Here is a 26,445-nt window from a genome sequence, read left to right on the forward strand (position 1 = left end):
CCCAAGGGGTCGATATCGACCACTTTCAGAACCCTTGATCTAGAACATAAAAAAAAATGAATGGAATCGACAAAATCAAAATTGCACGTAATCAACTGTTACAGAATCGGCACCATAAACACCATTCACAATTTCAACGGCCTGGCTTGCATTTTCACCTTTATCAAAGAAAAACTGTTAACTGTACCAAATTTTCTCCTTGTTGACTTCCATTGCTAACACCCTTTAACTCACAACTGAATGGAACAAACATAAACAGCAAGAGATTTTTTTTAGTATGAAATATCACCTTTACAACGAGCATAAATTTGACATCGTGTGATCGATACTATACGAGATATCGATCACTACAGTCATCTACCGAGAAAATAATATATTTTTCATTTTCCCAAATCATCCTGATTTCTTTTTTACGCGATTTTTTTCACGCGATTTTTTTTTGATAATTTTCTTGAAATTACGCGGTTTTCCTCGTTCCTCGTTGGAAAAGGAAATCCTGCGAGTGCGTGTGCGAATGTGGTTGTGACTAGGGCGCGTCGATAAATCTGTTTTTTCGTGATTCATTCGAAATATCGCGATTTGTTCAAAAATATTCATGTGTATTCATAGCCTAGAGTGTCTTCGTTTACGCATTTTCTGTGTGTGTCCTGAACTCATCGAAAACGGTTCGCATAAAGAAAACGCACCTGCCCCTGTATCATTGGGTGCGGGTGTTTGGCTAAAAAATTGATCCCAACATTATTCCAACCATCCTATAGTTCTGTATTTGCCAACTTTTTTATGTTCTTGGTAATACATAAATAACAATAAATAATCGAGGTGCGGAGGATTGGCGAAGCTTCAGCCATGCCTGAAAATATTACATGAGCTTAAAAGTCCCCGGATTTTGAATTAAAACAATCGGATTTTGGGCAAAGCTGTATATATATATATATATATATATATATATATATATATATATATATATATCCTCAACATAGTAGCAATATACTTGGAATAGCGAGTTTCCAACATATCGATTCCCTTTCTGTAGAAACGAAACGAAACGAAACTTCGAAATATACCTCAGTGCCACTCTGCAGCCTGCCTATTGGACTCAGAAGTGTGGTAATGGATCCATGTTTCATCCATTGTCACAAAACGTCGAAAGAAATCAACTCAATTACGCTTCAACAACGCCAAACCGGCTGTTGAATCATCATCGCGTCACTGTTTTTGGTCGATGGTCAGCAAACGCGGCGCGCGTTGCATCTGCAGTGCTTGTACGGTCCATTATAAATTCACTAAACCACCGAAAAACTGTTGTTCTCGAAGGAGCAGAAGTGGAATAACATCTCGTCAACCATTGCAGTGATTGTTCAGGACTTTTTCCCATCAAAAATTATGTTTGATCGAAATACGATATTTCTCTTTTTCCATTTTCTAGACGAATGCTCAGGTAGTGACACTTAAACGACTGTAGTTTGTGAACAAATAAACGAAATGGTATGAAACATCACTCATAAGCTAGAGACAGATGAACCTCTCGAAAAGAATCATGTTCATTTTTTAGTGGCGCCATTTGTTGAAAAGCTTGAAGAAGAAATTTATGTTATTATAGGTTGGATGGATCCTATACTTTAAGCTTGTACATATTTATTGTTGTACTCTTTAATTGACTACAAATTAACTAAATCATTTCTTATTATTAACTAGGAATTACTTCCAATCTGCATTTGGCACGCTTCGTCCACAGCCTATTGACACGCTAAGAAGCGCTTAATTTTTCTTCCAAATTTTCGAATAACTTGTCGCACCATTCTTGTAGTAATCACCACTGGCATAGGCTCCAGCATAGTTCTTCAAATCTCCATAGCCACCACTTTGTTCGTTCGTTCGTGCCTCCAGCTTGTGTCCGCCCGTATGGTGCGCGTGTCCGATGTTCTTGACAACCGCATTGAAACCGTGTTCATCATCCGCAGTGTACTCCACGATCCGGATGGTACCGTCGGCCTCCTTCATCGTGTATCCACCTGTATGAAGGAATATACTATATTCTATTTGCAGAGAAGGAAATCTGTGTTGGACCCTTACCCTTTACCACATCACCGTTACGCGTTTCCCACTGCTGCTTGTGATCACCGGTGTGGAAATCGTTCACACCGTATTCAAAGTTATACTTGGGATGATTAGAGTAGTCTTTATAAGCATTGGCATACCCCCTGTGATGGGCGTCATCGTATAATCCATGATCGTATTTATCGTTGTATACATTGCTATGTCCACCATGATGGGTTTCTTCGTATAGTCCATGGTTTTCGTGCCCATGATGCGCGGAGTTTCCTGTATGTCCATGGGAAAAAGCCAGATTATCGGTATGAGGTTCAGCGAACTTTCCAAAATAGACTTGTTCACCCAGCTGATCGGGCAAGTGATTGGGCAGCGGGTGATATTGGTTGGTGTTAAAGTCATCATGTGTGTACACGATTCTTTGTCTTCCGAAATATCCATCATCGCCATGATATGAATTATGATCGCCATTTCGCTCATTACGATCGACGAAGTACACTGATTCATGATTGTTATTCAACTGAAGATATTTTGGCAACCTATCCAAGAAATGTTCGTCATAGTTCTCGAGCACGTAGATCGGATAGTACTCGTCCGGTGCAATCTGTCGTGCCCGTTTGGGATACGAATGTTGAACAACATTTGAATAGTGCATGGATGTGGCAGCAGCTGTCGCAGCGAGGATAGCAAACGCTGATACAAACTACGAAAAAAAGATAGTTGAATAATCAGTAACATTGGGTCAAATTGATAGTTTTGTTCATCTCAATTTTACTATCAGTTCATATGCAAGATACTCACTTGAATCATTTTTCGTACAAACTGAACTGCGACAGGGCCACCGATGTTGGATACAACCTTCACGTATAAGTCAAGCTGAATAATGCTCGCTAATGTGTTAACCGTAGAATTTCAAATCGATATCTGATGCCGTTATGGATGATGATTTCAGTTTTTATACAATAACCAAAACCCGTTGCTTTCAAAGTTGTTCGCAGCTATCATGGTTCCCTCGAATTAGAACTGTCATTGAGCACCACAATGTCAGGCATGGACCCGACGGAAAATTTGTCATTTTGATTTTCCGTTCTATGTCGTTTACTCAGTTATTTCTTCCTCAGTGCCACGGTTTAATTTTACTTTTTCTCGGACACACAAAACAGTTCAAGAGAAAGACTTGCGGAAAAATGGGTGGAATGACAACGTGATTATAATTGCTTCATACAGCGAGAATGATGCATTTTTTAGCGCCAGTCCCGAACGGTGTTCTCGTAATGGAATATCGGAATTTCATGGTTACAATCGAAATGGTTAAAGTAACAATGTCAAAATGAGGAATAACTGGTTCCCAAACAGTTCTGTGCAGCTTTTGTGTAGGCTGTGTTAACTTTTTGTTAAGAATAACATACAAGAGATTATAGAGTCCATAGGGTTATAGTTTTCATTGAGAGTCACATCATTCTACAATCGATTAACTACCATTTTGTATTTCGAAGAAACTCATTTAATAATAAAAAATAGAATATAAATGATTATTGTAGTTTTAACCCTTTGAGGTCGTATTGAATTTGGGCATGGGTGTAGAACTGGTCGCATTTATTTTTCCTTGAAAAAGCAGTGATACATGCAAGATTTTGAAAAATAAACATTTTTTTATTTATATTATTTTTTGTGAGCTATATACAGCCATTCCATGTTGAACCGATATAATGGTTCTCAGATTTTCGTCGAAATTGGTGATTTTGTTCTTTATCGGACACAAGACCCGTATTTTATATTTTTTCGTTAGGGTGACCATTTCCATTCTAGGGTGGCCCGAAAAATTTTTTTTTTGTTTTTTTCCAAAAATTACTTTTTTTTAAAAATTCTCAACTTTTGAACCACTGAACCGATTCAGATAATCAACATATCACATTTGAAGGCAATGAGTAAGCCTTTTGTTAAAATATATTGAACTTGCAAAAAAATGGATTCCATTTTTGTTATTATGTAAATAATGATGTCTTTGGACTATAGGGGGTTATATATTTTTATATTTTTTCTTGAAAGCTGAGGATTTTTTAAATAACATATCTCGATACCAGAGATGCTTTTTTTCGTTTTGAGATATGATTTTGTAAAGTTAGCCGATAGTTCAAAAAAACAATGTTTTCCCATTTTTTCCACTACAAAAATTCATAACTTTTTAACTACTGCACCGGTTCAGATGATCGATATATCAAATTGAAGCTTATGAGTTAATTTTCTTTGAAAAAATATTACTTCTGCGAAAAATATGGATTTTCGTTTTTGTATTTATTGATTGAGTTAGTTTTTCATAGTTTTCTCGATTAAAGATAAAAGTCGCTATATATTTTTTATATTTTTCGTGGAAAGCTAATGTTTTTTTACATAATATATCCGGAAATCATAGATGTATTAATTTTGTTTTTTTTGCAAATTTAACATGTTTTAAGTCTTCGTTAAATATTCATTTGTGACTAGACTAGACCTATGCGACTAGATTCCGGTCTTCCCGCAAGTGTATTATTTAAAAGAAGGTTAGCTTATTGGGTTCAATTTAAAATCTCGATCATCTAAATCGCTTCAGTAGTTCAAATATTATGATTTTTTGCAAAGTCATTATTGGATGAAAAGGCAAAAATAATTTTTCGGACCACCCATCAACTTTGAAAAATCATATCTTAAAAAAGAAAAAATAGTATCTCTGATATCGAGATATGTTATGTAAAATATCCTCAGCTTTCCAGAATAATATAAAAAATATAGACCCCTGAAAACCAGCCCAAAGCCATGAAAACAAAACAAAAAGGTTACATTCAATAATTACGAGCTCATTGGCTTCAATTTGATATGTCGATCATCTAAATCGGTTCAATGGTACAAAGGTTATGATTTTTTGAAAAAAGTCATTTTTGGAAAAAAGAGGAAAAAGTTGATTTTTTGGACCACCCTAAAATGGAAATGGGCACCCTAACGAAAAAAATAAAAAAATAAGGGTCTAATGTTTTACGATAAAGAACAACCGATTCAGATAATCGACATATCAAATTATAGCCAATCATCTGGTCTTTTTTGAAAAAATACTACACCTGAAGAAAATTCGAATTCTGTTCTCGTTATTATTGATTGTATTCGTTTTTGATTGTTTTCATAGTCTCGGGACCAAGGGCGCTATATTTTTTTATATTTTTTCTGAAAAGCTGAGGATTTTTTACATAACGTATCTCGAAACCAGAGAGGCGTTTTTTTTTGTTTTTGAATTATGATTTTTCAAAGTTAACCGATGGTCCAAAAAATCATTTCTCACTTTTTTCAAAAATGACTTTGTTCAAAAACTTATTACTTTTGAACTACTGAACCGATTCAGATGATCGATGTATCAAATTAAAGCCAATTAGCTAGCTTTTTTTGAAAAAAATAAACATTTGCCAAAATTTAGTCGCATAGAAATATTGAACGAAGACTGAAAACATGTTAACTTTGAAAAATCATGACTTAAAAACGAAAAATAACACATCTGTGATTTTTGGATATGTTATGTTAAAAACCCTCAGCTTTCAAGAAAAATATAGCTTCCTTGGTCCCGAAACCATGTAAACTATAAAAAGCTATTGCAATAAATAATTACTAAATCAAAATCCTTTTCTTTTTTCGGAAGTCTAATATTTAAAAAAAAAGACTATCTAATTGGCTTTAATTTTATGTGTCGATCATCTGAATCGGTTCAGTAGATCAAAAGTTATGAATGTTTGTGTTGGAAAAAATAGGAAAAAAATTATTTTCCGAACCATCCGTTAATTTTGAAAAACCATAACTCAGAAATGAAGAAAAAACACCTCTCTGGTTTCGCCATATGTTATGTGAAAAATCCTCAGCTTTCCAGGAAAAATATAAAAAAATATAGCGACTTCGGTCCCGAGACTATGAAAACAATAAAAAACGAATACAATCAATAATAACGAGAGCAGAATTCAAATTTTCTGCAGGTATAGTATTTTTTAAAGGCCTAGCGATTGGCTTTAATTTGATATGTCGATCATCAGAATCGGTCTAGTAGTTCGAAAGTTATTAATTTAAAAAAAAAAGTCATTTTTGGAAAAAAGAGAAAAAAAGTTGATTTGATGATGAAAATGATCTAATGTTTTGCGATATAGAACAAAACTACCAATTTTCACGAAAGTCTGAGAACCACTATATCGGTTTGGCATGGAATGGTCGTATATAGGTATTAACTTAATAATGTATTTTAATGTGATGTTTTTATTTTAAAAATATTTTGTAATTTGAGACACTTATGCTATTATTCCAATAACATGAGACATTTATGCAATCAGTAGTTCTTAGTATACTTATGAACAATCTTTTTCATCACACCAAAATGTTACAATGGCTGAAATCTGCTGTTATGATTGTTGTCCCACGTTCCTATGCATTCAACGCACTATGTATTGTATTGTGTGGATGACTACTTTGTTTGATACTAAGTACCGTTATTTTTCACTCATAAGAGCAACATGTCTAGTGAACCTGTTCACGAATCAAAACAGGTTCACTAGACATCAAGCTTCGTTTAGGAAAAGCTTAAACTGATACTTGGTTGAATAAAATATGAGATCAGCAAGAAAAAATATATTGCATATCATATTTTTTAGCTCTAGCTGACCCGGCAAACGTTGTTCAGTCATATAAATTACATCTAGTAAATAATAATTTTATTATTATTCCACATATGATATTTATATATGTTTCGATTCTATGCAATTTCGGACTCGATTATCTTCTTCTTCTTCAATGGCACTAACGTTCCTAGAGGAACTTCGCCGTCTCAACGTAGTATTACTTGCGTCATTTTTATTAGTACTTAGTTGAGATTTCTATGCCAAATAACACGCCTTGAATGCATTCTGAGTGGCAAGCTCTAGAATACGCGTGATCACAGTGCAAGTCGGAGGAAATTTCTTTGACGAAAAATTCCCCCGACCAGAACGGGAATCGAACCCGAACACCCGGCATGTTAGTTATGACGCTAACCACTCGGCCAAGGGAGCACATCGGACTCGATTATACACAATTTGAAGAAAAAAAAAAACCTGACCTATTTTCTGATTTGGCAAACAACTTGTCATTTCAAGAAAAAATGTATTATTTCAACGTTGAGGTGAAATTTAATTGGCTATTATAAATATAGTGGAGCATTTTTTTATGATTTTGATTGAATTCTCACCAGGAATCTTTATAACGATATTACAATGAAATTAAGAAAGATAGCAGTTGGGTGTCGAAGAACAAATTGTAGAGCGGTTAGAGAGCTTCAATTTGGTGGATAGAAACAATCAAATTTATTATGAAGTTTTGGGACAAAATTAAGAATAACACCTTCAAAACCAGAAACTAATCAGTAAATCACTTCCAGAATGTTATATAAATCCACCAATTCAGATGTTTCACAACTATATCCTGTACTAAATTTTCTTATCTTTCAAGTGGAAGCAACAGAATCGTCCTTCATAGAGTACTTTTTGAAGTAGAGCCTATTAAAGTCTGACAGATCCCGGATCATTAAAGAAGTTCAACAACTCTGTCATTGTTGGAATTCGACCATATGCGTAGAAGGATTTTTTTCATCATATATGATCCTCTATCATCTCCAGAAAGACTCTGGATATTTTTTTTCACGTGAGAAAGGCATTTTCTGACTTTAAAGGGATGAATTAAAAATCAAATTCTTCTTTCATATTAAAAAAACAAGAAGTATATGTAGAGGCAAACCTGTTTTTGTGCGATGGCATTTTATGCAATTCATCATTTGTGTGACTGTTAACGTGCAATATTATTGTTTGTGCTTTTGGTTTGTGTGTACAAAAACAGATTTGCCTGCATAAATACAAATATTTTTTTTTTCGACTTGACTATCTACAGGATACGGCGAAAGGAAATCGGAGACTGTATATAATGAAGGCCATCCTGTATTTTATATTTTTATTTTGAGATGCGCTTTTTTGGAACGTGGTGACGAAAGTGTTAATAGAAATTTGACTCCCTTCCTGTTGACCGATTGATCTGAAATTTGCAGCACACCTTTATGTCTGCCAGCATCATAAAACTGCGCATTTCATGATGTTGAAAATCGAAAACATTGTCAAAAAATGGATTTTTTTCTCATGCTACTCCCACATATGGGTATCAAATGAAAAAACCTCTTTCTTTTGATTATTTGCTCTTATATTCAGTACACAACTTTTTTATATTGTCATTATAATTATGCGTATACCATAATATAAAAAAATCTCAAAACAATTTATTTAATGAATGGACTTGACTTAGTGAGCACACTATTTTATGAACAACATAGATCCAAAAAGGTAACCGACACAAAATGTTTGACTTTGTATATTTTGAAACCCCCTCAATATTGGTATCAAATGAATTGATTTGACTAATACAGTAATACAGTACGCTTTGGAAACAGTACGCCATAAAAAATCGTTTCGTTGTAGAGAAATATAAATCTAAGCAATAATTAGGCAAGTAGCAGTTAACAGGTATCACAACCCTTCCTTCAATAATCTAGGGCATTGATTAGTTCTAATTTCAAAAGCAAAGTGTGATCGGTTTTCAACACCAACTGGGGAACGGCTATTTTTTATTTATCATAATTTATCCCTTTTGAATACTGATAATGAATTAATGTTATGAGTTAATATTAATTTAATTTAGAAAAAAAAATCTGGCATAATAGTAGACAAACTTCATTTTTAGGTTTGAGAGAATGATATTAATGAACTATTTTGTTATATTTATCTGGTGTTAATAAGAAAATTTTGTGGTGTTAATAAGTATATTTTTCTACAATGAAGCCATTCAAAAATTTATAAGATATTAGAAAGTAATTTCGCAATAATCAATCACTAATTCACTGTGTACGTATCTTCCGATGAAAATTATTTCTACATACATTCTAAGTCACGGAATTAACACAATTGTCATTTTCTTTTTTTTTTTCGTTTTTACGAATGCTTTTTCCCTCTATTTTCCAAACAGCATATTTTTAGATAATTTCTAATAACGATTCTTCTGTTGTGAGAGAGAAATAATGTTGAACGGTTTGCATTCGAAATAACTTCCGCTGTTGGGCGTGAAAAGAGGTACGACATATGGAAAGGCTGTTTGCAAGAACCTTGAAAACGCATATATTTACAAGCGAGCCGTCCAGTCTGTTCGATTTCCGCAATTAGGTAATTAACTGTCAAGAGAGAAAATCTTTGTTGAAATAGGTGAGACAATAACTTTCTCATTTGATACACACGTTTATTAATTGATTTTCATGTACTGATAATATCAGGGATGCAGCAATCGCATTCTATTATTTACGAATATTACAGTATAAATTTATGTTTCCATCTCAGCATGATATCAGATGTTTGAAGGAAGCGACAGTGTTAAAACATCTTGATATCGGTCGCACACGCATTACTCCTAATTTTAGGGAAAATGATGAGTGTAAGTATTTATAAAGTACTAATATGTTGTCTCCAACAATTTAACCAAACATATTTAACAGATTTTGCCAGCTTTCGTCATACTGGCGGTGGCAGTTTATTTGATCCCAGTCACTTATTCCACCGAAATTCACCACACTCAACAGCAACACAGCCAACGTAATCTACCTCATCCAATTGGAAGCATAAAACCTCGAGTTAGCAAACAACAATTAAATCACTATAAAAGAGCGCACATGCATGGAAGGACCCCTTCATGGAACTCAACGATAAAGGGCAACCAGAAGCGACATGGTTATACCCATAATAAGATCAATCACAACAGAGACAGGAATAAGGATAAACAATTCTACTCTCGGACCAAAAGCAAAAGTCACATCCGACGCTTTGGAAATAATGCCACTAAACCTATTTTTTCCAAGTTGTGGCAATAACATTGGTGTATTCAAATTTTGCATTCTGTAATAATAAATTGTATTTTATTAAAAATTATTAGAAACATAAGTTTTATTTATTCCCTCCAAATTTTTATATGTCTCGTTTTCCGATAGGTGAATATTTCTTCGAATCTCGCAGAATTTTGTATAGAGACATAAAATTTGGAATATTTGATCAAGCTCTGTATAAACAAAACAAAGAATTTCACACTTCATATAATCCATTGTGTCATTATTTGTTTATCAACCTTTTAAAAGTATATAAATACAGTCATTCCATGCCAAACCGATATAGTGGTTCTTTGGTTCGTGGTTAGATTTTCGTGGAAAGTGTTAATTTTGTTCTTTATCGCAAAACATTTGAACCTTTTTTTTGAATTTTTTTCTTTAGGTGCATTCTCATTTTAGGGTGGACCGAAAAATCATTTTTTTCCACATTTTTCCAAGAAAGACTTTTTTTACAAATTCATAACTTTTGAACCTCTGAACCGATTTAAATGATCGACTTATCAAATTGAAGCCAATGAGCTAGCTTATTAGGCTCAATTCAATATGTCGACCATCTAAATCGGTTCAGTTCAAATGTTATCAATTTTTGCAAAAAGTAATTTTTGGATAAAAGTGGGAAAATTTGTTTTTTCGGACCATTGGTTAACCTTGAAATATCATATCTCAAAAACGAAAAAAATCCTCTGTGATATCGAACTATGTTATGTAAAAATCCTCAGCTTTAAAGAAAATATATTTTAAAACATATAGCACCCTTTTGTCCAAAGCCATGAAAACAATAATAAAACAACTACAGGTCAGACTCGATTATCCGGGATTCGATTATCCCGAATTTTAGACTCGATTATCCGGAGTATTTTATTTTTGATTTTCGGAAATTTTGAATAATTTGTATAATAATTCTATATTGAATGGCTAATATGGGTATCAAAAGAAAGGGCTTGACTAGTAGAACACAGTTATTTATGAAAAATGCAAACCTAAGATGGCGGCCACTACAAAATGGTGGATTACTTATTTTCTCAGAACCCCATCAATATGGGTATCAAATGAAAAAGCTTGACTAGTAGAACACAGTTATTTATGAAAAATGCCCAAAAATGTATCAAAAGAAAGTTCTCGACTTGTAGAACATAGTAGATAAAGAAAAATCAAATTTCAAGATGGCCGCAGTCCCCAAACAACTAATTACTTTTTGAATGGTTTCATTCAGCTTGACCTGTTACAATGTATGTTTGAATGTTTGTTGGGTGGTCCCACATTAATAGAAAATTGACCCCGTTCCTGTTGAATGATTGATCTGAAATTTGGAACATACATTTAATTCTACTGTCATTATAAAACTGCGTATTCCATGATCTTGAAAAATTTGGCCGCAGAAAAATGGCTGAATGGCTTGATTTGGAGAATACACTACTCTATGAACAACATTAAATCGAAAAGGTCGCCGCCACAAAATGGTCGACTATGTATTTTTTGCAATCCCCTCAATATTGGTATCAAATGAAATGAGTTGACTAATAGAATACAGTACAGGTCGGACTCGATTATATACAGACTCGATAATATGTGATTCGATTATATACAATTTTGGACTCGATTATATTCAGTTTGGACAGAAATATTTTTTTTATATTTCAAATATGACTTATTTCAGAAGAAATGTACCCTTTCAACATTAAGGTGAAGTTCAAGTGCCTACTACATGTACAGTGGGGAAACAATCGTGATTTTTGCTTGAATTTTCACCAGGAATTGTTTATATCGATATTGCAGTCAAATTAAGAATGATAGAAGTTGTGTGTCAAAGAACAACTTGTGGAGCGGTTAACGAACTTCATTTTAATTGATAGGAACAATCTAGTTTAATATAAATTTTTAGGATAAAATTAATAATAACACATTGAAAATTATTAACTTTTAAGTGTTTCACTTCAAAATGTTATTAAAATTTACTAAATTAGTTGTTCCACTACTATTTCCAGTACTAAATTTTCTCATCTTTCAAATGAAAGCATCAGAGTCGTCTTCCGTAGCGTACTTTTTAATGTAGAGCCAGTTTGAAACAACAGACTCCGAAACGAAATAAAAGTTCTGTAACTCTGTCATTGTTGAAATTCGAACATATGCGTAAGAGGATTTTTTTTCTTCAAATATGATCGGCTATCATCTCCTGAGAGAATCTGGATAAATTATTTTTTTCATGTGAGAAAGGTGTTTTCTGACTTTAAGGGAATTAATCAAAAATCAAGTTCCTCTTTTATTTTCAATAAACGAAAAACACATGCAAAAAACAAATAAAGAAAAAAAAGTGTTTTGACTCGATTATCCGGAGTGAGAAAAAAATCAATACTCCGGATAATCGAGTTCGACCTGTACAATCAATAATTACGATCCATTTTTTTTGCAGGTTCAATATTTTTTTTAATAAAAGACTAGCTCATTGGCTTCAATCTTTTTATGTCAATCAGTGGTTCAAAAGTTATGAATTTTTGAAAAAAACTCGTTGATGGTAAAATTTGATTTTTCGGACCACCCTAATAAAACAATTAAAAAATGCGGGTCCAATGTTTTGCGATAAAGTACAAATTACCCCTTCTGACGAAAATCTGAGAATCACTATCTCAGTTTGGCATGGGATGGCTGATAATCAAACGAAAATTAAAATTAAAAATTGAATAATGATCAAGCTGTTAAAGAAAAGGTTCCAAGAAACAATACCATGGCGTACCAGATTCCAACTCTGCTGAAAATCTAAAACTTATTCTTACTTAGTAAGGATTCCGCGGCGGTATGAATCTTGGACAAAAAAAAAGTTCATACAAAATGGTGGCCGCCTTAAAAATATAAATATATATTTTTTTCTAAATAGTTAAATTAGATAAATAGATTTAGGTTATTTTAGGCTATAGAGAGTTGTGTAAAGTTGTGTTTATATTATGTTTTAAATAAATCGGCTCATTTAAAATTGAGGTATTGCTTCTTTCTTCAGTCAGAGCCATTTTCGATTGGTTCAGAATATCGGTTATTCAGATTCGTCAACACGTTAAGCCCCAAAATTTTCTTGACTTTGACAAATCATAAGTTAAATACCAAAAAAAAATTACATCTCTGATTTTTGGATATGTTGTGAAAAAAAACCTCAACTTTCAAGAAAAAATATAAACAATATAGCGCCTTCTAGTTCAAAGCCATGAAAACAACAGAAAACAAATACAATCGATAATAACAAACAAAACCCAAATTATTAGCCAACGTAATATTTTCCAGAAAAGACTAAGTAATTGACTATATTAATTTGATATATAGATCATCTGAATCGGTTCAGTAGTTCAAAAGTTATGAATTTTCGAAAAAAAAACCATATTAAAGAAAAAGGCGTAAAATGGATTTTTCGGACCACCTTAAAATGAAAATGGGCACCCTAATGAAAAAATGAAAAAATACGGGTCTAATATTTTACTATAAAGAACAAAACTACAATTTTTCACGAAAATCGGAGAACAACTATATCGGTTTGGCATGGAATGGTTGTATATATAGATACAGATATGCTGAAATAATAATTTAGGACGACCATTGTACTATATAGACCCCACTCACATGAACTACGTATAATGTTCACTTTTTCCTATAAAACTGACTCTGACAGTTACTTTATGGTATTATGTTCACTACTGTCACACCGTTCTCCTCGTTGTGGCTTAATTCCAAGTATGGCAGTGAATGTTATTTTTTTCGGATTTTTTGTTAATTTAAAAAAAAATCTTCCGACTAGCACTGCGGTCACGTGTATTCCAGAGCTTGCCACCTAGAATATATTCAAGTCGTATTATTTTCAAACAAATACTTAGCAAACATGAAATCGTAGAGATGTTTAAGAAATTGATGAAAGCAATGATGTTAATTATGTTATTTATGGAGACAAAAAACCGTCGCCCTAGCTCGAAAATTGTTATAAAAAGGGAAAGGTTATTTTGTTTTAGGATAATTTGAGGCTTGTAGTTAAAAATTTCCATAGCTTCTAATGAAGGTATCAGGAACGATTCAACATAGCGGATTTTGAAGTAAAAATTAGTTTAAAACAACAATTCCTCAAAACTTGATCATATGCGTAAAGGAAATATGATCTCCTATTAAGTTTTAAGAGATTTTCAATAAACTACGTCAAACTATAACCACTAAAACACTAGAAGAATTAATGAACAAACAATTCAATCATAAAATACAAAATGAATCAATTTACAACAAATTACAATGATGCGAGCTAAACGTCAAACGAATCGAAGAATGACGACCCGGCCCGTTTGAAGACAAAAAGGAACTTTTAAGTAGCTGGGTTACATAGTAGTAGCATCAAAAATTTTCAGAATTTTACTATTTGACAAAAAATAATAAAACGTCATAAAATCGTGCTAATTTTTTTTTTCATACTTTACAACTGCCACCAGTTTTGCTAAAAACATGTTTTGGTTTGTTCGATGCTCGTACTGCCCATGTTTGCATAGAGGACGTAATCACCAACACCATTAGTGTTGGGAAAACGCGATTTTGTTGTTTTTTTGCCTACAAGCGTAACCATGCAAATTTCCAATGAAATAATCTGGCCAGTTGATGAATATTATCGACAAAACGAGGGCCTAGGAGATTTTACGGATGAAAACCTTTTTTTTTTCCATTTGGAAAACGCTTACGTCTATTTATACGGACAATCAATCTTTTCAATGAACATTTGTTCGCATAGCTAGACGTAATCACCAGGTTGCTCTGTCTGTAGCGTTAGTATTCACATTTCCGATAATAGTCAAAACCGCTCCGTTGGCAGTTTCAGTTGTTATCGGAAAAAATCAAAAAGGTTTGGAAGAAATTTAGTGAAATGTCTGGAAAAGGTGCTCTTGGTTTGTTGCGTGTCTATGATAGTACTTTTTTCCTGATTACTCTGCGATATGATAAGAATAGCAGGTTTCAATTAATTGAATTTGTAAAGGCAATCTGCAATGTTGGTAATGTTAGCAACATGATTTACCGCCATCATGATCAATCGCATAAAGATAGTGGAGTGACTTATTATGCTAAGAACCAATATTATTTTAATTTTACCACTGATCTGATTGTTTCATTATCTACTTGAAGATTCAAATGAAGAAATTTATGTAATTATAACATTCAAAAACACAATTACTTCTCTTTGTTCATCACAGTGCAGTGTACCGAAAATAGTAATTGTATGAGCAGCGTTTCAATAGTTTCTTATATTCATCTATTAGGAAACACTAAGTGATAAGACGCTATCGTGACAGTTATGTTTGGACTCTACAGAGAATGTGATTCAAATGTAGATTTAGCTTATAGCACATAATACTTACAATTGTTGATTTTCGAACGATATATGAAAACTGTATGGAACTACGTCTGTTATGCGAACAAACAGTGATTTTTCGGAAAGGTATTTTCAAAATTGCTCAAATGTTTTCGAACAAAAAATGTTTGTTTGCATGTTGAGCAAACGTATTACATTGCGTAGAATGCATAACGGCGAAAAAGTCGATTTTGTTCATTTTGTCGTTTACGTCTCCTATACAAACATGGGCAGCATACCATAGTGGCGTTTTTGCTGATTTTTTTTTCTATTGTTTTTTTCTCCGGATAACTAGATGGACAAATATCGTATACACCATGGTACCGGCTTTTTGAACCTCTCCACTCCCCACATTTTTCCCGTCTAATTATGTTGGTGTTCTTAAAAGATGAATGAACACAAAAATGAAAATTAAAAATACCATTTGTTTTATTTGTTCAAAACTTGAAAAAAGCCATATTCTACTGTGAGACATCGAGGTTGATGTAATGAAATGCACAGAGCATTCATTCTACCCTATTAGAAGTCATATGAGTTTACTTTCTTTATCGAAGTATCACCATCACATACTCCCATTCTCATTTCTTATATGTTTTTTGTTCTATTTTCAAATCATTATCTTTATTTATTTTATTTATTCTATTCTCAAATCTTTCCACGGATACACAGAATGCATTGATATTCACTAGGTTCATATAGTTCAATCAATATTAGTAGTGCTGATGAATGTTGGCATAACTTTCTCCGTGATGAGGATGATGGGCATGTCCTTTGCGCTCAACGTGCGATTGGAATCCGTCCTTGTAATCTGAAGTATAATCAACAATACGATGTGTTCCATCGGCCTCATCCAGTGTGTACTGTCCCTTCACATGATCTCCATCACGATGCTCCCATTGGCTCTTATGATCGTGGGTATGGGAATCCTTGACCCCATATTCGAACTTGTACTTAGGATAACTATGATAATCCTCGTAAGCGGCTACAGCCATAACAAGGCAGACAGCGAAAACTATTATCTGTAAATGGAGTGGTCAAATTATATGCTGCTGTCGATTTTGTTTTGTGACAAACCTTAAACATTCTGGATTTGATTGGAAATATTCAGATAGAACACTGCAACTCAACTGATATCGAGCAAGTGCACAAGTAGAATATTTATACTAATCAATTTTAAACCAAGCTAACACGCTATCTGTGAAGGGTACTTTCGATTGTTATTGCAGCATGAGCTCGGAGAAAAATTTACCATAATTGTTTGTCAAGAAATAATTCTATGGGCACACGCATGAGCTCATTAATGGATTAAAATTGATCGATCAGAAGTGATATGCGTTCTTCGTTCATACCACAGAGACTGATAAACGAACCGCGAAAATAACTTAACACGACATGCAGCAATGCATATATTCAGAAATGCACTTCTAACTATTTTATTCGGCACCTAACAAAAAGTAAAACTGTTATAATTACTAATTGACAAGCTGAAGGCGGCGATTGTAAGTGTCGTTTAGTATAAATATTTTGAATTACTATCAAGTTCATCAGTCTCGGAACAGCATTGGTTTACTACTGTTTGTGGTTCAACACTTTACAACAATGATCAAGGTAAGTTAAAGCAAAGCAAACTGAAAACATTTTGTTAATTCGTTGTTATATTCCAACAGATTATCGCGCTTGTTGCTTGTTTCTTAGTTCTGTCTTCGGCTTACGAAGATTATCACAGTTATCCTAAGTATAAGTTCGAATATGGAGTCAAGGATTCCCATACCCATGACCATAAGGGTCAATGGGAGCATCGTGATGGAGACCATGTGAAGGGACAATACACTCTGGATGAGGCCGATGGTACACATCGTATTGTTGATTATACTTCCGATCATAAGGGCGGATTCCAACCTCTCGTTGAGCGCAAAGGACATGCTCATCATCCTCACCATGGAGAAAGTTATGCCAATATTCATCAGTATTACTGAAGCTAATTTTATGCTAGAAATGTTGTCCATGGTTCAGAATAAACAAAAATACTCATTTTGGAAAGTTATTTGAATTTATTTAGTTTTATGATGTTGTTAATTTTAGTTATACAGGTCGAACTAGATTATCCGGAGTATTGATTTTTTTTTACACTCCGGTTAATCGAGTCGAAACATTTTTTTATTTGTTTTTTTTCCATGTATTTTTCGTTTTTTGAAAATAAAAGAGGAATTTGATTTTTGATTCATCCCCTTAAAAAAATAAGGGGATATATTCGACATATAATCGAATCACATATAATCGAATCTTAATATAATCGAGTCCGACCTGTACTGTATTCTATTAGTCAAATCATTTCATTTGATACCAATATTGAGGGGATTGCAAAAATACATAGTCGACCATTTTGTGGAGGCGACCTTATCGAATTTATGTTGTTCATAGAGTAGTGTATTCTCCAAATCAAGCCATTCAGCCATTTTTTTGCGGCGGCCAAATCGAATTTTTCATGATCATGGAATACGCAGTTTTATGATGACAGTAGAATTAAATGTATGTTCCAAATTTTAGATTAATCATTCAACAGGAACGGGGTCAATTTTCTATTAATGTGGGACCACCCAACAAACATTCAAACATACATTGTAACAGGTCAAGCTGAATGAAACCATTCAAAAAGTAATAAGTTGTTTGGAAACTGCGGCCATCTTGAAATTGGATTTTCTAATATCTACTATATTCTACTAGTCGAGAACTTCCTTTTGATACATTTTTGTGCATTTTGCATAAATAACTGTGTTCTACTAGTCAAGCCTTTTCATTTGATACCCATATTGATGGAGTTCTGAGAAAATAGGTAATCTGCCATTTTGTAGTGGCCGCCATCTTAGATTTGCATTTTTAATAAATAACTGTATTATATTAGTCAAGCCCTTTCATTTGATACCCATATTGATGGGGTTCTGAGAAAATATGTAATCCGCCATTTTGTAATGGCCGCCATCTTAGATATGCATTTTTCATGAATAACTGTTTTCTACTAGCCAATCCCTTTCATTTGATATCCATATTGATGGGATTGTGAAAAAATATATATGGCGCCATCTTGCGCTGGTGGCCATCTTGGATTTGCATTTTTCATAAATAACTGTGTTCTACTAGTCAAGCCCTTTCATTTGATACCCATATTGATGGGATTCTGAGAATATATGTAATTCGCCATTTTGTAGTGGCCGTCATCTTGGATATGCATTTTTCATAAATAAATGCATTCTACTAGTCAAGCCCTTTCTTTTGATACCCATATTAGCTAGTCAATATAGAATTATAATAATTTTTATTAAATAAATTATTAAATAAAATACTCCGCTTTGAACTCATCGATAATTCGTGTTCTGGGAAGCAATAAGAAAGTCAACAGTGGCGAGTGGCTAGCGTCACAGCACATCATGCCGGGGGTTACGAGTTCAATTCTCGTTCTGCACTGGAACACGCGTATTCTCGAATTTTGTCACTCTAAATACATAAATACAATCAAGGTGTGTTGTTTGACATAGAAATCTCAACTAAATACTAATAGAAATGACGTTAGTAATACATTGTATGTTGAGGCCTCTAGAAAAGTTACTGTGACCGAAGAAAAAGAAGAAGAAGAAGCAAAATGTCAATAAAATTCCATACCGAGGAAAATACTGAAAATGTTTCCCTGGATATACAGAACATGACCGATTATCACCCGAAATTAGGCAATAGGTTAATAAAACAATTTAAATATGTCAAATGCCACCGGTTGCATCTGAATAAGCTCAGTTTTCATTGCCTATCTCGGACTTTTCCGAACGTGCATATAATAAATCTGCTTAACCTCCTTTTGTCGCATTTGCGAGTGGGATCGACGAACTTTCTCGATATGACGAAGATATTAATCAATCACACATGCTGTTCTAAAAAAATAAATTTATTTTACCAATACTTTCCTATTATTCATAACAAAATTGTGAATCATTTAGTGTTGCTGCCAGATTTTTGAATAGCTAGTTGCTCCTTCGCTCCGATGATTCTCCGAGGGATTCCATTGACTTGCATAATGATGATGATGATGATGATGACTCTGTACAATTGCGCCAGTCTGATGTCTCGACTTATGGTTATAAACCGGATTATGACCCAGTGGGTGGTGATAAGGCTGACCGATTTTCTTGACCACAGCATTGAATCCTTTATGTTTATCTGCTGTATATTCTACAACGCGAATCGTACCGTCGGCTTCCTTCAACGAATATCCTCCTGGGTAGAAAGAAAAACAGTTTTATCTAATAACAGATTAACTAAAAATGAATTCCATACCTTTCACAACATCACCATCTCGGGTTTCCCACTGCTTCTTATGGTCTCCAGTATGAGGATTTTCTACACCGTACTTGAAGTCGTATTTGGGGTAAGCGTAGTAATTTTTATAATTCTTAGCATACCCTCCATGGTTTTCTCCACCATATAAATGGCTTTGTTTGACTGGAGCACTATAAACGAGCTTTTGATGGGTGTTTAGCTTAGGGAAAACAACTTTCGTCAGACTTTGAGGTTGTTTGTAGACATGATTTATATGATGGGTTTTGATTGCATATACGGGCTGCTCGTGAATTATATTCTGAGAGTATCTGGAATACGGATGCTGGTCTACGGTGGAATAAGTATTCGGTGTAGCTTCGATGATCATCACCAGAAATGCAAGCGCTGATACAAACTGAAACAAAGTTTTAGAAGTGATTTCATCTTAGCTAATCTACATTCAACTAACTTTCAACATTTTGTTGCACGAACTAGGTTTGCCACTGCCTTTTTATAAACTGTTGTTTCTAACACTGATTGATGTTTGATACTACTCCACATATCGCTTGCTGCTTTTATATCATTCTGTTTCGAAAATGAAAATAATGTTTGACATTTTCCTATCCATTTTCATTATTTCTAGAACGTACTATGTAAAAGACAAAATGAATCTAATTTCAATGTCAATCTGATCGATTGAAAGCACAAATTGGTGTCCTTCGGACAACTTCAATCTTCTACTTCCACTAGGCCGGAGAAAAGCGGAGAGAGGACGACTGACGAATGTCAGTAAACTAATCATATTCATAATTTCAATTTAATCGTTGATCGTATAGTTATCGTTAACGTTCCCTATATTTTTAAAGACACACATTTTTAATTGGAATTCTGCGAAGATAATTCTGTTGAACAACAAATATATTTCACGGATTTTTTTTAATCCCACTCACTAAGCATCAATTTTATTTGATTCTGCCACTGGGTCATAATCCGGTTTATAACCATAACTCACGGCATCAGAATGGGCCAATTATATCATCACTCTAACAATCAATGGAATCCCTCGAAGAATCATCACAGCAAAGGAGCAACTAGCTATTCAAACAATTAGCAGCAACACTAAATGGTTCCCAACTTCGTTCCTTTTGGTATGTAGGGGTTTTTGGGATCGGGGAAGGTTCTTATGATAGTTCGAGACCTCTCCCCCCTCTCTAAGGAGGGACTTCCATACAAATGAAACACAAATTTCTGCATTCCTCGAGAATTAATCAAGCAAATGCAACCAAATTAAATGGCCCTAACGTTCCTAGGGGAACTTCGCCGTCTCAACGTAAGTAGTATTACTTGCGTCATTTCATAAGTATTTAGTTGAGATTTCTATGCCAAATAACACGCCTTGAATGTATTCTGAGTGGCAAGTTCTAGAATACGCGTGACCACAGTGCAAGACGGAGGAAATTTCTTTTGCCATACAAATCAAGCATACATTTCTGCATAATTCAAGAACTAACTAAGCAAACGGAACCAAATTTGACATGTGGAGGTTTTAGAAGGCAAGAAACATTTCTAAGGTGGTTCAACACTCCTCCCACTTTTCTAAGAAGGGACTGCCATAGAAATGCAAAACTAATTTCTGCATAACTCGAGAACTAATCAAGCAAACGGAACCAAATTTGGCAAATGGGGGTTTCAGGGAGCAATAAATGTTTTTATGGTGGTTTGACGCTCTTTTCCCCGCTCTTCATATAGAGGTGAACGAGAATTGTGTCTGAAAATAATCTGATATTATAATGACGAGTTTTGGTAGAAGTACTAAAATTTTATAGTAAAAGGTCATTTTAAAGGGTACATTGGTACTCTGCGATTGGACCCATGAACGTGCGCTTAGTAAGAAAACGTGAATGTGATAACGAAAAATAAATTTTGGGCGGGACGAAGTTTGCCGGGTCAGCTAGTTACATACAAACAAAAGGGTTTAGTACACGTGAGATGTGGGGGAGTAGTCTGATACACGCAAAATGGACTCTACATACTAGGTACGAAACAATAACATCAAGAATACTATTTAAGACGCTTTCATGTCGGAGTAGAGCCAGTCGAAACAGCCACTAATGAGGTTTATGGGATCATTCAAATATTCAAATAATACGGAACGCACTCAAGAATGGAGGAGGGATGGCTTGTGGAAACATGTTTAGAAATAAGTCCAACAAAATCTAAACATTTTTATTCGAATGACCATTTGTTACATATTAAAGGGTGTGTCACATCAAATTGCATCACGGAAAAAACGCTGTAGAAATTTAATTTTTAGGAATTATATCTTCAGCTTTCGCTTATAATCAGATAAGAGTGTACAGATCACGTTGGCCATGCTTCACTGTCAATTTTTCGTAAATTTGGAAAAATGTCGTCGAACGAAAAAGAGCGTCGTGAATTAATCCTGTGCACTCATTTCGAGAATCCGGAGTTGTCACATCGGGACATCGGTAAGATGCTGGGAATCGTCCAATCCACGGTCAGCAGAGTACTAAAACGATACTTCGAGAACCTAAGCATCGACCGGAAGGTGAGGAACGGCAAAAATGGATGCTCCGTCAGTGAAAAAGATCACAAGCGCGTAGTTAAGCAGTTTAGACGTAATACGAGAAGTTCGGTCCGGGATGTCGCCAATAAGCTGAATGTGTCAAGTTCATTCGTCCAACGGACCAATCAGCGGGAGGGCCTGCGTACATACAAGGTTCAGAAGGCTCCTAACCGCGACGAAAGGCAAAACATGGTGGGGAAGACGCGAGCCCGGAAGCTGTACACCGAAATGCTGACGAAGCCGCATTGCCTGGTAATGGACGACGAAACCTACGTCAAAGCGGACTTTCGTCAGCTGCCGGGCCTGTTGTTCTTCTCCGCAGAGGACAAATTCAGCGTTCCGGAGGAGATTCGCAAGCAGAAACTATCCAGGTTTGCCAAAAAGTACATGGTGTGGCAAGCGATCTGCTCTTGCGGAAAGCGGAGCGCCCCCTTCGTGATGACCGGCACGGTAAACGGGCAGGTTTACCTTAAGGAGTGCCTACAGAAGCGCTTACTACCACTATTGAAGCAGCACAAGGTCCCGACCATCTTCTGGTCGGATCTCGCTTCGTGCCACTATTCAAAGGACGTGTTGGAGTGGTACGAAGCCAACGGGGTCACCTTCGTGCCAAAGGAAATGAACCCGCCCAACGCGCCGGAGCTTCGCCCAATAGAGAAATATTGGGCGATTATGAAGCAGGCCCTCCGGAAGAACCCAAAAGTTGTCATTCTAGAGGCGAATGAACTGAAAAGTTTAAACCCTCTTAAAGCCAAAAAGAAGAAGAAGAAGAAAAGTTGTCAAATCGGAGGCGGACTTCAAGAGAAAATGGATTTCTGTTCAAAAAAAACTACAACCTGACGTTGTACAGAACCTTATGGACGGGGTAAAGAGGAAGGTGCGAGCATACGGGCTTGGGCTCGAAGTATGAATAAAAAGAAAATGCCAAAAGTTGTTTAAGGGGGTATTCTAGTGTAGAGACACGAATTTCGGACGTTTTTTCGAACTCCGTAAAAATAAAACAAAGAATATTTTTACCATCCATTATATCATTATTCGTTTATCTATCTTTCAACAATAAAACAAAAATAGGACGGAAAAAAAATATTCATAATTAGAATAGTTACATGCTGGTGAAGTGAGGGTGTTCAAAAAAAAGTTGTGCCATGGCGTACACGATTCCAGTCCTTCTGGTTATCTGAAACAAAAAAATCGAACAGATTCTGAATCAGTAAAGATGTCGCTATGGCATGAACCTCGGACAAGTCAAAAACATGGGTTTTAACAAAATGGCGGCCGTTTGAAAACAAAAATGCTGTTTAAAACGTTTTTTTTTTTGCGTTTACCGATTTTTTAAAAATAGTAAAATTAAAAAGTTATAATTTTTTATGTTCATGCGATAGAGAGATGTATGCAGATTATTTTCATATAAATTTGACATAAATCGGTTCAGTAGAACTTGAGATATCGTGTACGCCAGTTAGAAAAAAACTAGTTCCGAGAGAAACGCGTTTGAAGTTCATTGTGATGGCCGTAACAGGTTAGATACCACATCACTAAGATGGCTCTAACTAGGTAAATAATAGGATTTTCGATAAGTCCTTTCTAGAGTATATTCTTGAATGCCTAAACTACAGAAATATTGTAAAAAAAAATTTCGATTTTTTCAGATTTCTAGACTAGAATACCCCCTTAATAGTTTTTATTTTACTGTCTAAAATTTTCAAAAGGATCGGTCTACTGGGCGAATTTCTACAGCGTTTTTTTCCGTGATGCAATTTGTTGTGACACACCCTTTATGTAGAGAAGAGGGAGTCTAATATAGTAAAAAAAAATTGCGTTACGTAATATTAGGTTGGGGAAAAAGTAATCCGTTATATTTGGGTGAAATTCAAACCTAGTTATAATATGCTTCGAATTGTTCGATTTGGGTCAAATATACACCGTTTTGTTGGAAAATTTGTTGTCATTCTAAAGGTAGCTTTATGATTTCTCTATCATAGAGGTTTCGGTTCCTATTATCGAAAAACCATAGCAATAGATTTTTACAATCTTCTTTGATCCCAATTTCTTATCACTCTGGAAATTTTCCAATGTGAGACAAAGGTGATAATCGTTTGATGCCAGATCCGAACTATAAGGTGGATGCATTAAAACATCCCAATCAAGCTCTCGGAATGGTGTGGCCTAGCGTTGTCCTGATGGAACAGAACACCTTTTCTGTTGGACAATTCTGAACGTTCCTGATCAATCTCTAGCTTCAAACGGTCCATTTGTTGACAGTAGAGATCATAATTTAGTGTATTTCAACGAATAAAAAATATGTTTTAAACTTAGAAATTAAAAAAAATTAAAATTTGAAAATAAATAAATTTGCGCATATTTTACTGTTGCAGTATCGGTATTATGAACATCAATCACAATTTCAGCGGCCTTGCATTTTCACATTTATAAAATAAAAAGTGTAAAATGTACCGAATTTTCTCAATGGAGATCAATCTCCATTGTTAACATCCTGTAACTCACAACTGAATGAAACAAACAAAAAACAACAAAAGATTTTTTTAATGTAAAATGTCACCTTTACAACGAGCCTTAAATTGTATGGTCAATATTACGCGAGATATTGATCACTAAAGCCACCCAACGAGAAAATAATGGATAAATTTTTCCCAACCTAATATTTGAACGACCCCTAGTTGCAAAATTAATAAATTTGACTTGTGTCGTGTCTGTGTATTCATAAATTAAGTAGAATATACTGAGAAACGAAATATAAATGATTCTTTTGAAGTAGGACTACGTCTAACCTTTCAATATAGGGGCCCATATCAATATTTCGGTGTGAAAAAGTGTTCAGTTTTTGAACGCTAATACCTCCTCAATTAATGAATGGATTTTGGTTCCAAATACACACATTGATAGGAAATATCCTCAGCAATTGTTTATATGCTACACATTACGGGTTTTCAGCTCATATAAAGTTCAAATTGATGAAAAATTGGAAGAAACAATTCCCTACTTTCCCATACATTTTGTCTGCGCCCCGCAGCAAACAGCTATTCATTACAAGCAACCACGGGTACGAGCGAAACGTATGAACAAGGTGAAGAAGGGAGACAAAAAAGAGATTAGAAATAAATATAGGCGATCGCTACAACCTTAACTATATGGCTATATAAAGTGAGCGATGGCGGTGCTTGGCCACATTCTGTCATCGGACGCCAAGCAGGAAAGACGCTATCTTGAAATTGAGTTTCAGCATAAGAGATATCGCTGCATTCGCCGGGGATGTATGCGGTGCGATACCGCAAGAGTGAAATACAGGAGTTTCATTGGGATGTGGAGCAGGAGAGCCTATCGAAGTGTGTTAAAAGCGGTGGAAGCGTCGCGCCGGGTGAATGAGTGGCTAATCGCGCTCGATTTGATAGAATGCTGGAGTTTTTAAACGGTTTTATTTAGCTGTGACATATTTCTATGTTTGTATGTAACATGTTTGTCTATAGCGCTGTACCACATCAATTGAAATTTGACCCCTTTCCTGTTGACCGGTTGATCTGAAATTTGGGACACACCTATATCTCTGCAGTCATTATAAAACTGCGTATTTCATGATCTTGAAAATCCATGATGGCGACCGCTACAAAATGGCGGTTTACATATTTTCTCAAAGTCCCATCAATATGGGTATCAAATGAAAGGGATTGACTAGTAGAACACAGTTGTTTATGAAACATGTAAATCCAAAATGGCCGCCACCACAATTGGCGGGTTACATATTTTCTCTAAACCCCTTCAATATGGGTATCAAACTAAGGACTTTACTAGTAGCATACAGTTATTCATGAGGAGTGCAAAGCCCAATTATATCACGATTCGTTGCCGGCTGACAACATTTGCACCGCACGACAAATTTTGATATTTTCGTATTTGAATCTAAATGTTTAAGTGTTTGCTGAGTGCTGAGGTTTTATTTTATCCTTTGATTTTTTTCTGTAATTTTGTACATGAAAAGTTGGTCATTCTGGGATCTGTGCTCCATGATATTCGAAAAATGGACACCCCTTGGTGTAGTCCTACGTCTCTCCGGTTATATCCCCGACATTACCCACCCGTCTATTTTTTTTCAATTTATCATCATTCATTCATACTCACCGACAAATAACGTCCGGCATCTGCAGCAATGTTTATAAAATAGTCGATTTTTACTGGTTTCAG

At 34.9% G+C, this 26,445-nt stretch overlaps 4 protein-coding genes across 4 annotated transcripts; 1 reads left to right on the forward strand and 3 right to left on the reverse strand.

The window, feature by feature from the left end:
* Window positions 1-1,758: 1,758 nt before the first annotated feature.
* LOC129766762 (uncharacterized) lies at window positions 1,759-2,859 on the reverse strand. The gene is made up of 4 exons (XM_055767359.1): window positions 2,851-2,859; window positions 2,395-2,752; window positions 2,074-2,322; window positions 1,759-2,012 (listed from the first exon to the last, which is right to left on the reverse strand). Exons 1-4 carry the CDS (start codon window positions 2,857-2,859, stop codon window positions 1,759-1,761), a joined length of 870 nt encoding a protein of 289 aa, XP_055623334.1.
* A 13,207-nt stretch (window positions 2,860-16,066) lies between these two features.
* On the reverse strand, window positions 16,067-16,348 carry LOC129766766 (cuticle protein 19-like). The gene has a single exon (XM_055767363.1). It carries the CDS (start codon window positions 16,346-16,348, stop codon window positions 16,067-16,069), a length of 282 nt encoding a protein of 93 aa, XP_055623338.1.
* A 607-nt stretch (window positions 16,349-16,955) lies between these two features.
* On the forward strand, window positions 16,956-17,332 carry LOC129766767 (cuticle protein 19-like). The gene is made up of 2 exons (XM_055767364.1): window positions 16,956-16,964; window positions 17,024-17,332. The coding sequence occupies exons 1-2, from the start codon at window positions 16,956-16,958 to the stop codon at window positions 17,330-17,332; spliced, it is 318 nt and encodes a 105-aa protein (XP_055623339.1).
* Window positions 17,333-19,338: 2,006 nt separating this feature from the next.
* LOC129766768 (cuticle protein 8-like) lies at window positions 19,339-20,139 on the reverse strand. The gene is made up of 3 exons (XM_055767365.1): window positions 20,131-20,139; window positions 19,680-20,076; window positions 19,339-19,619 (listed from the first exon to the last, which is right to left on the reverse strand). Exons 1-3 carry the CDS (start codon window positions 20,137-20,139, stop codon window positions 19,339-19,341), a joined length of 687 nt encoding a protein of 228 aa, XP_055623340.1.
* Window positions 20,140-26,445: the final 6,306 nt, after the last annotated feature.

This window comes from Toxorhynchites rutilus, chromosome 2, assembly GCF_029784135.1.
Source record: "Toxorhynchites rutilus septentrionalis strain SRP chromosome 2, ASM2978413v1, whole genome shotgun sequence".
In the NCBI taxonomy this organism is placed as follows: Eukaryota; Metazoa; Arthropoda; class Insecta; order Diptera; family Culicidae; genus Toxorhynchites; species Toxorhynchites rutilus.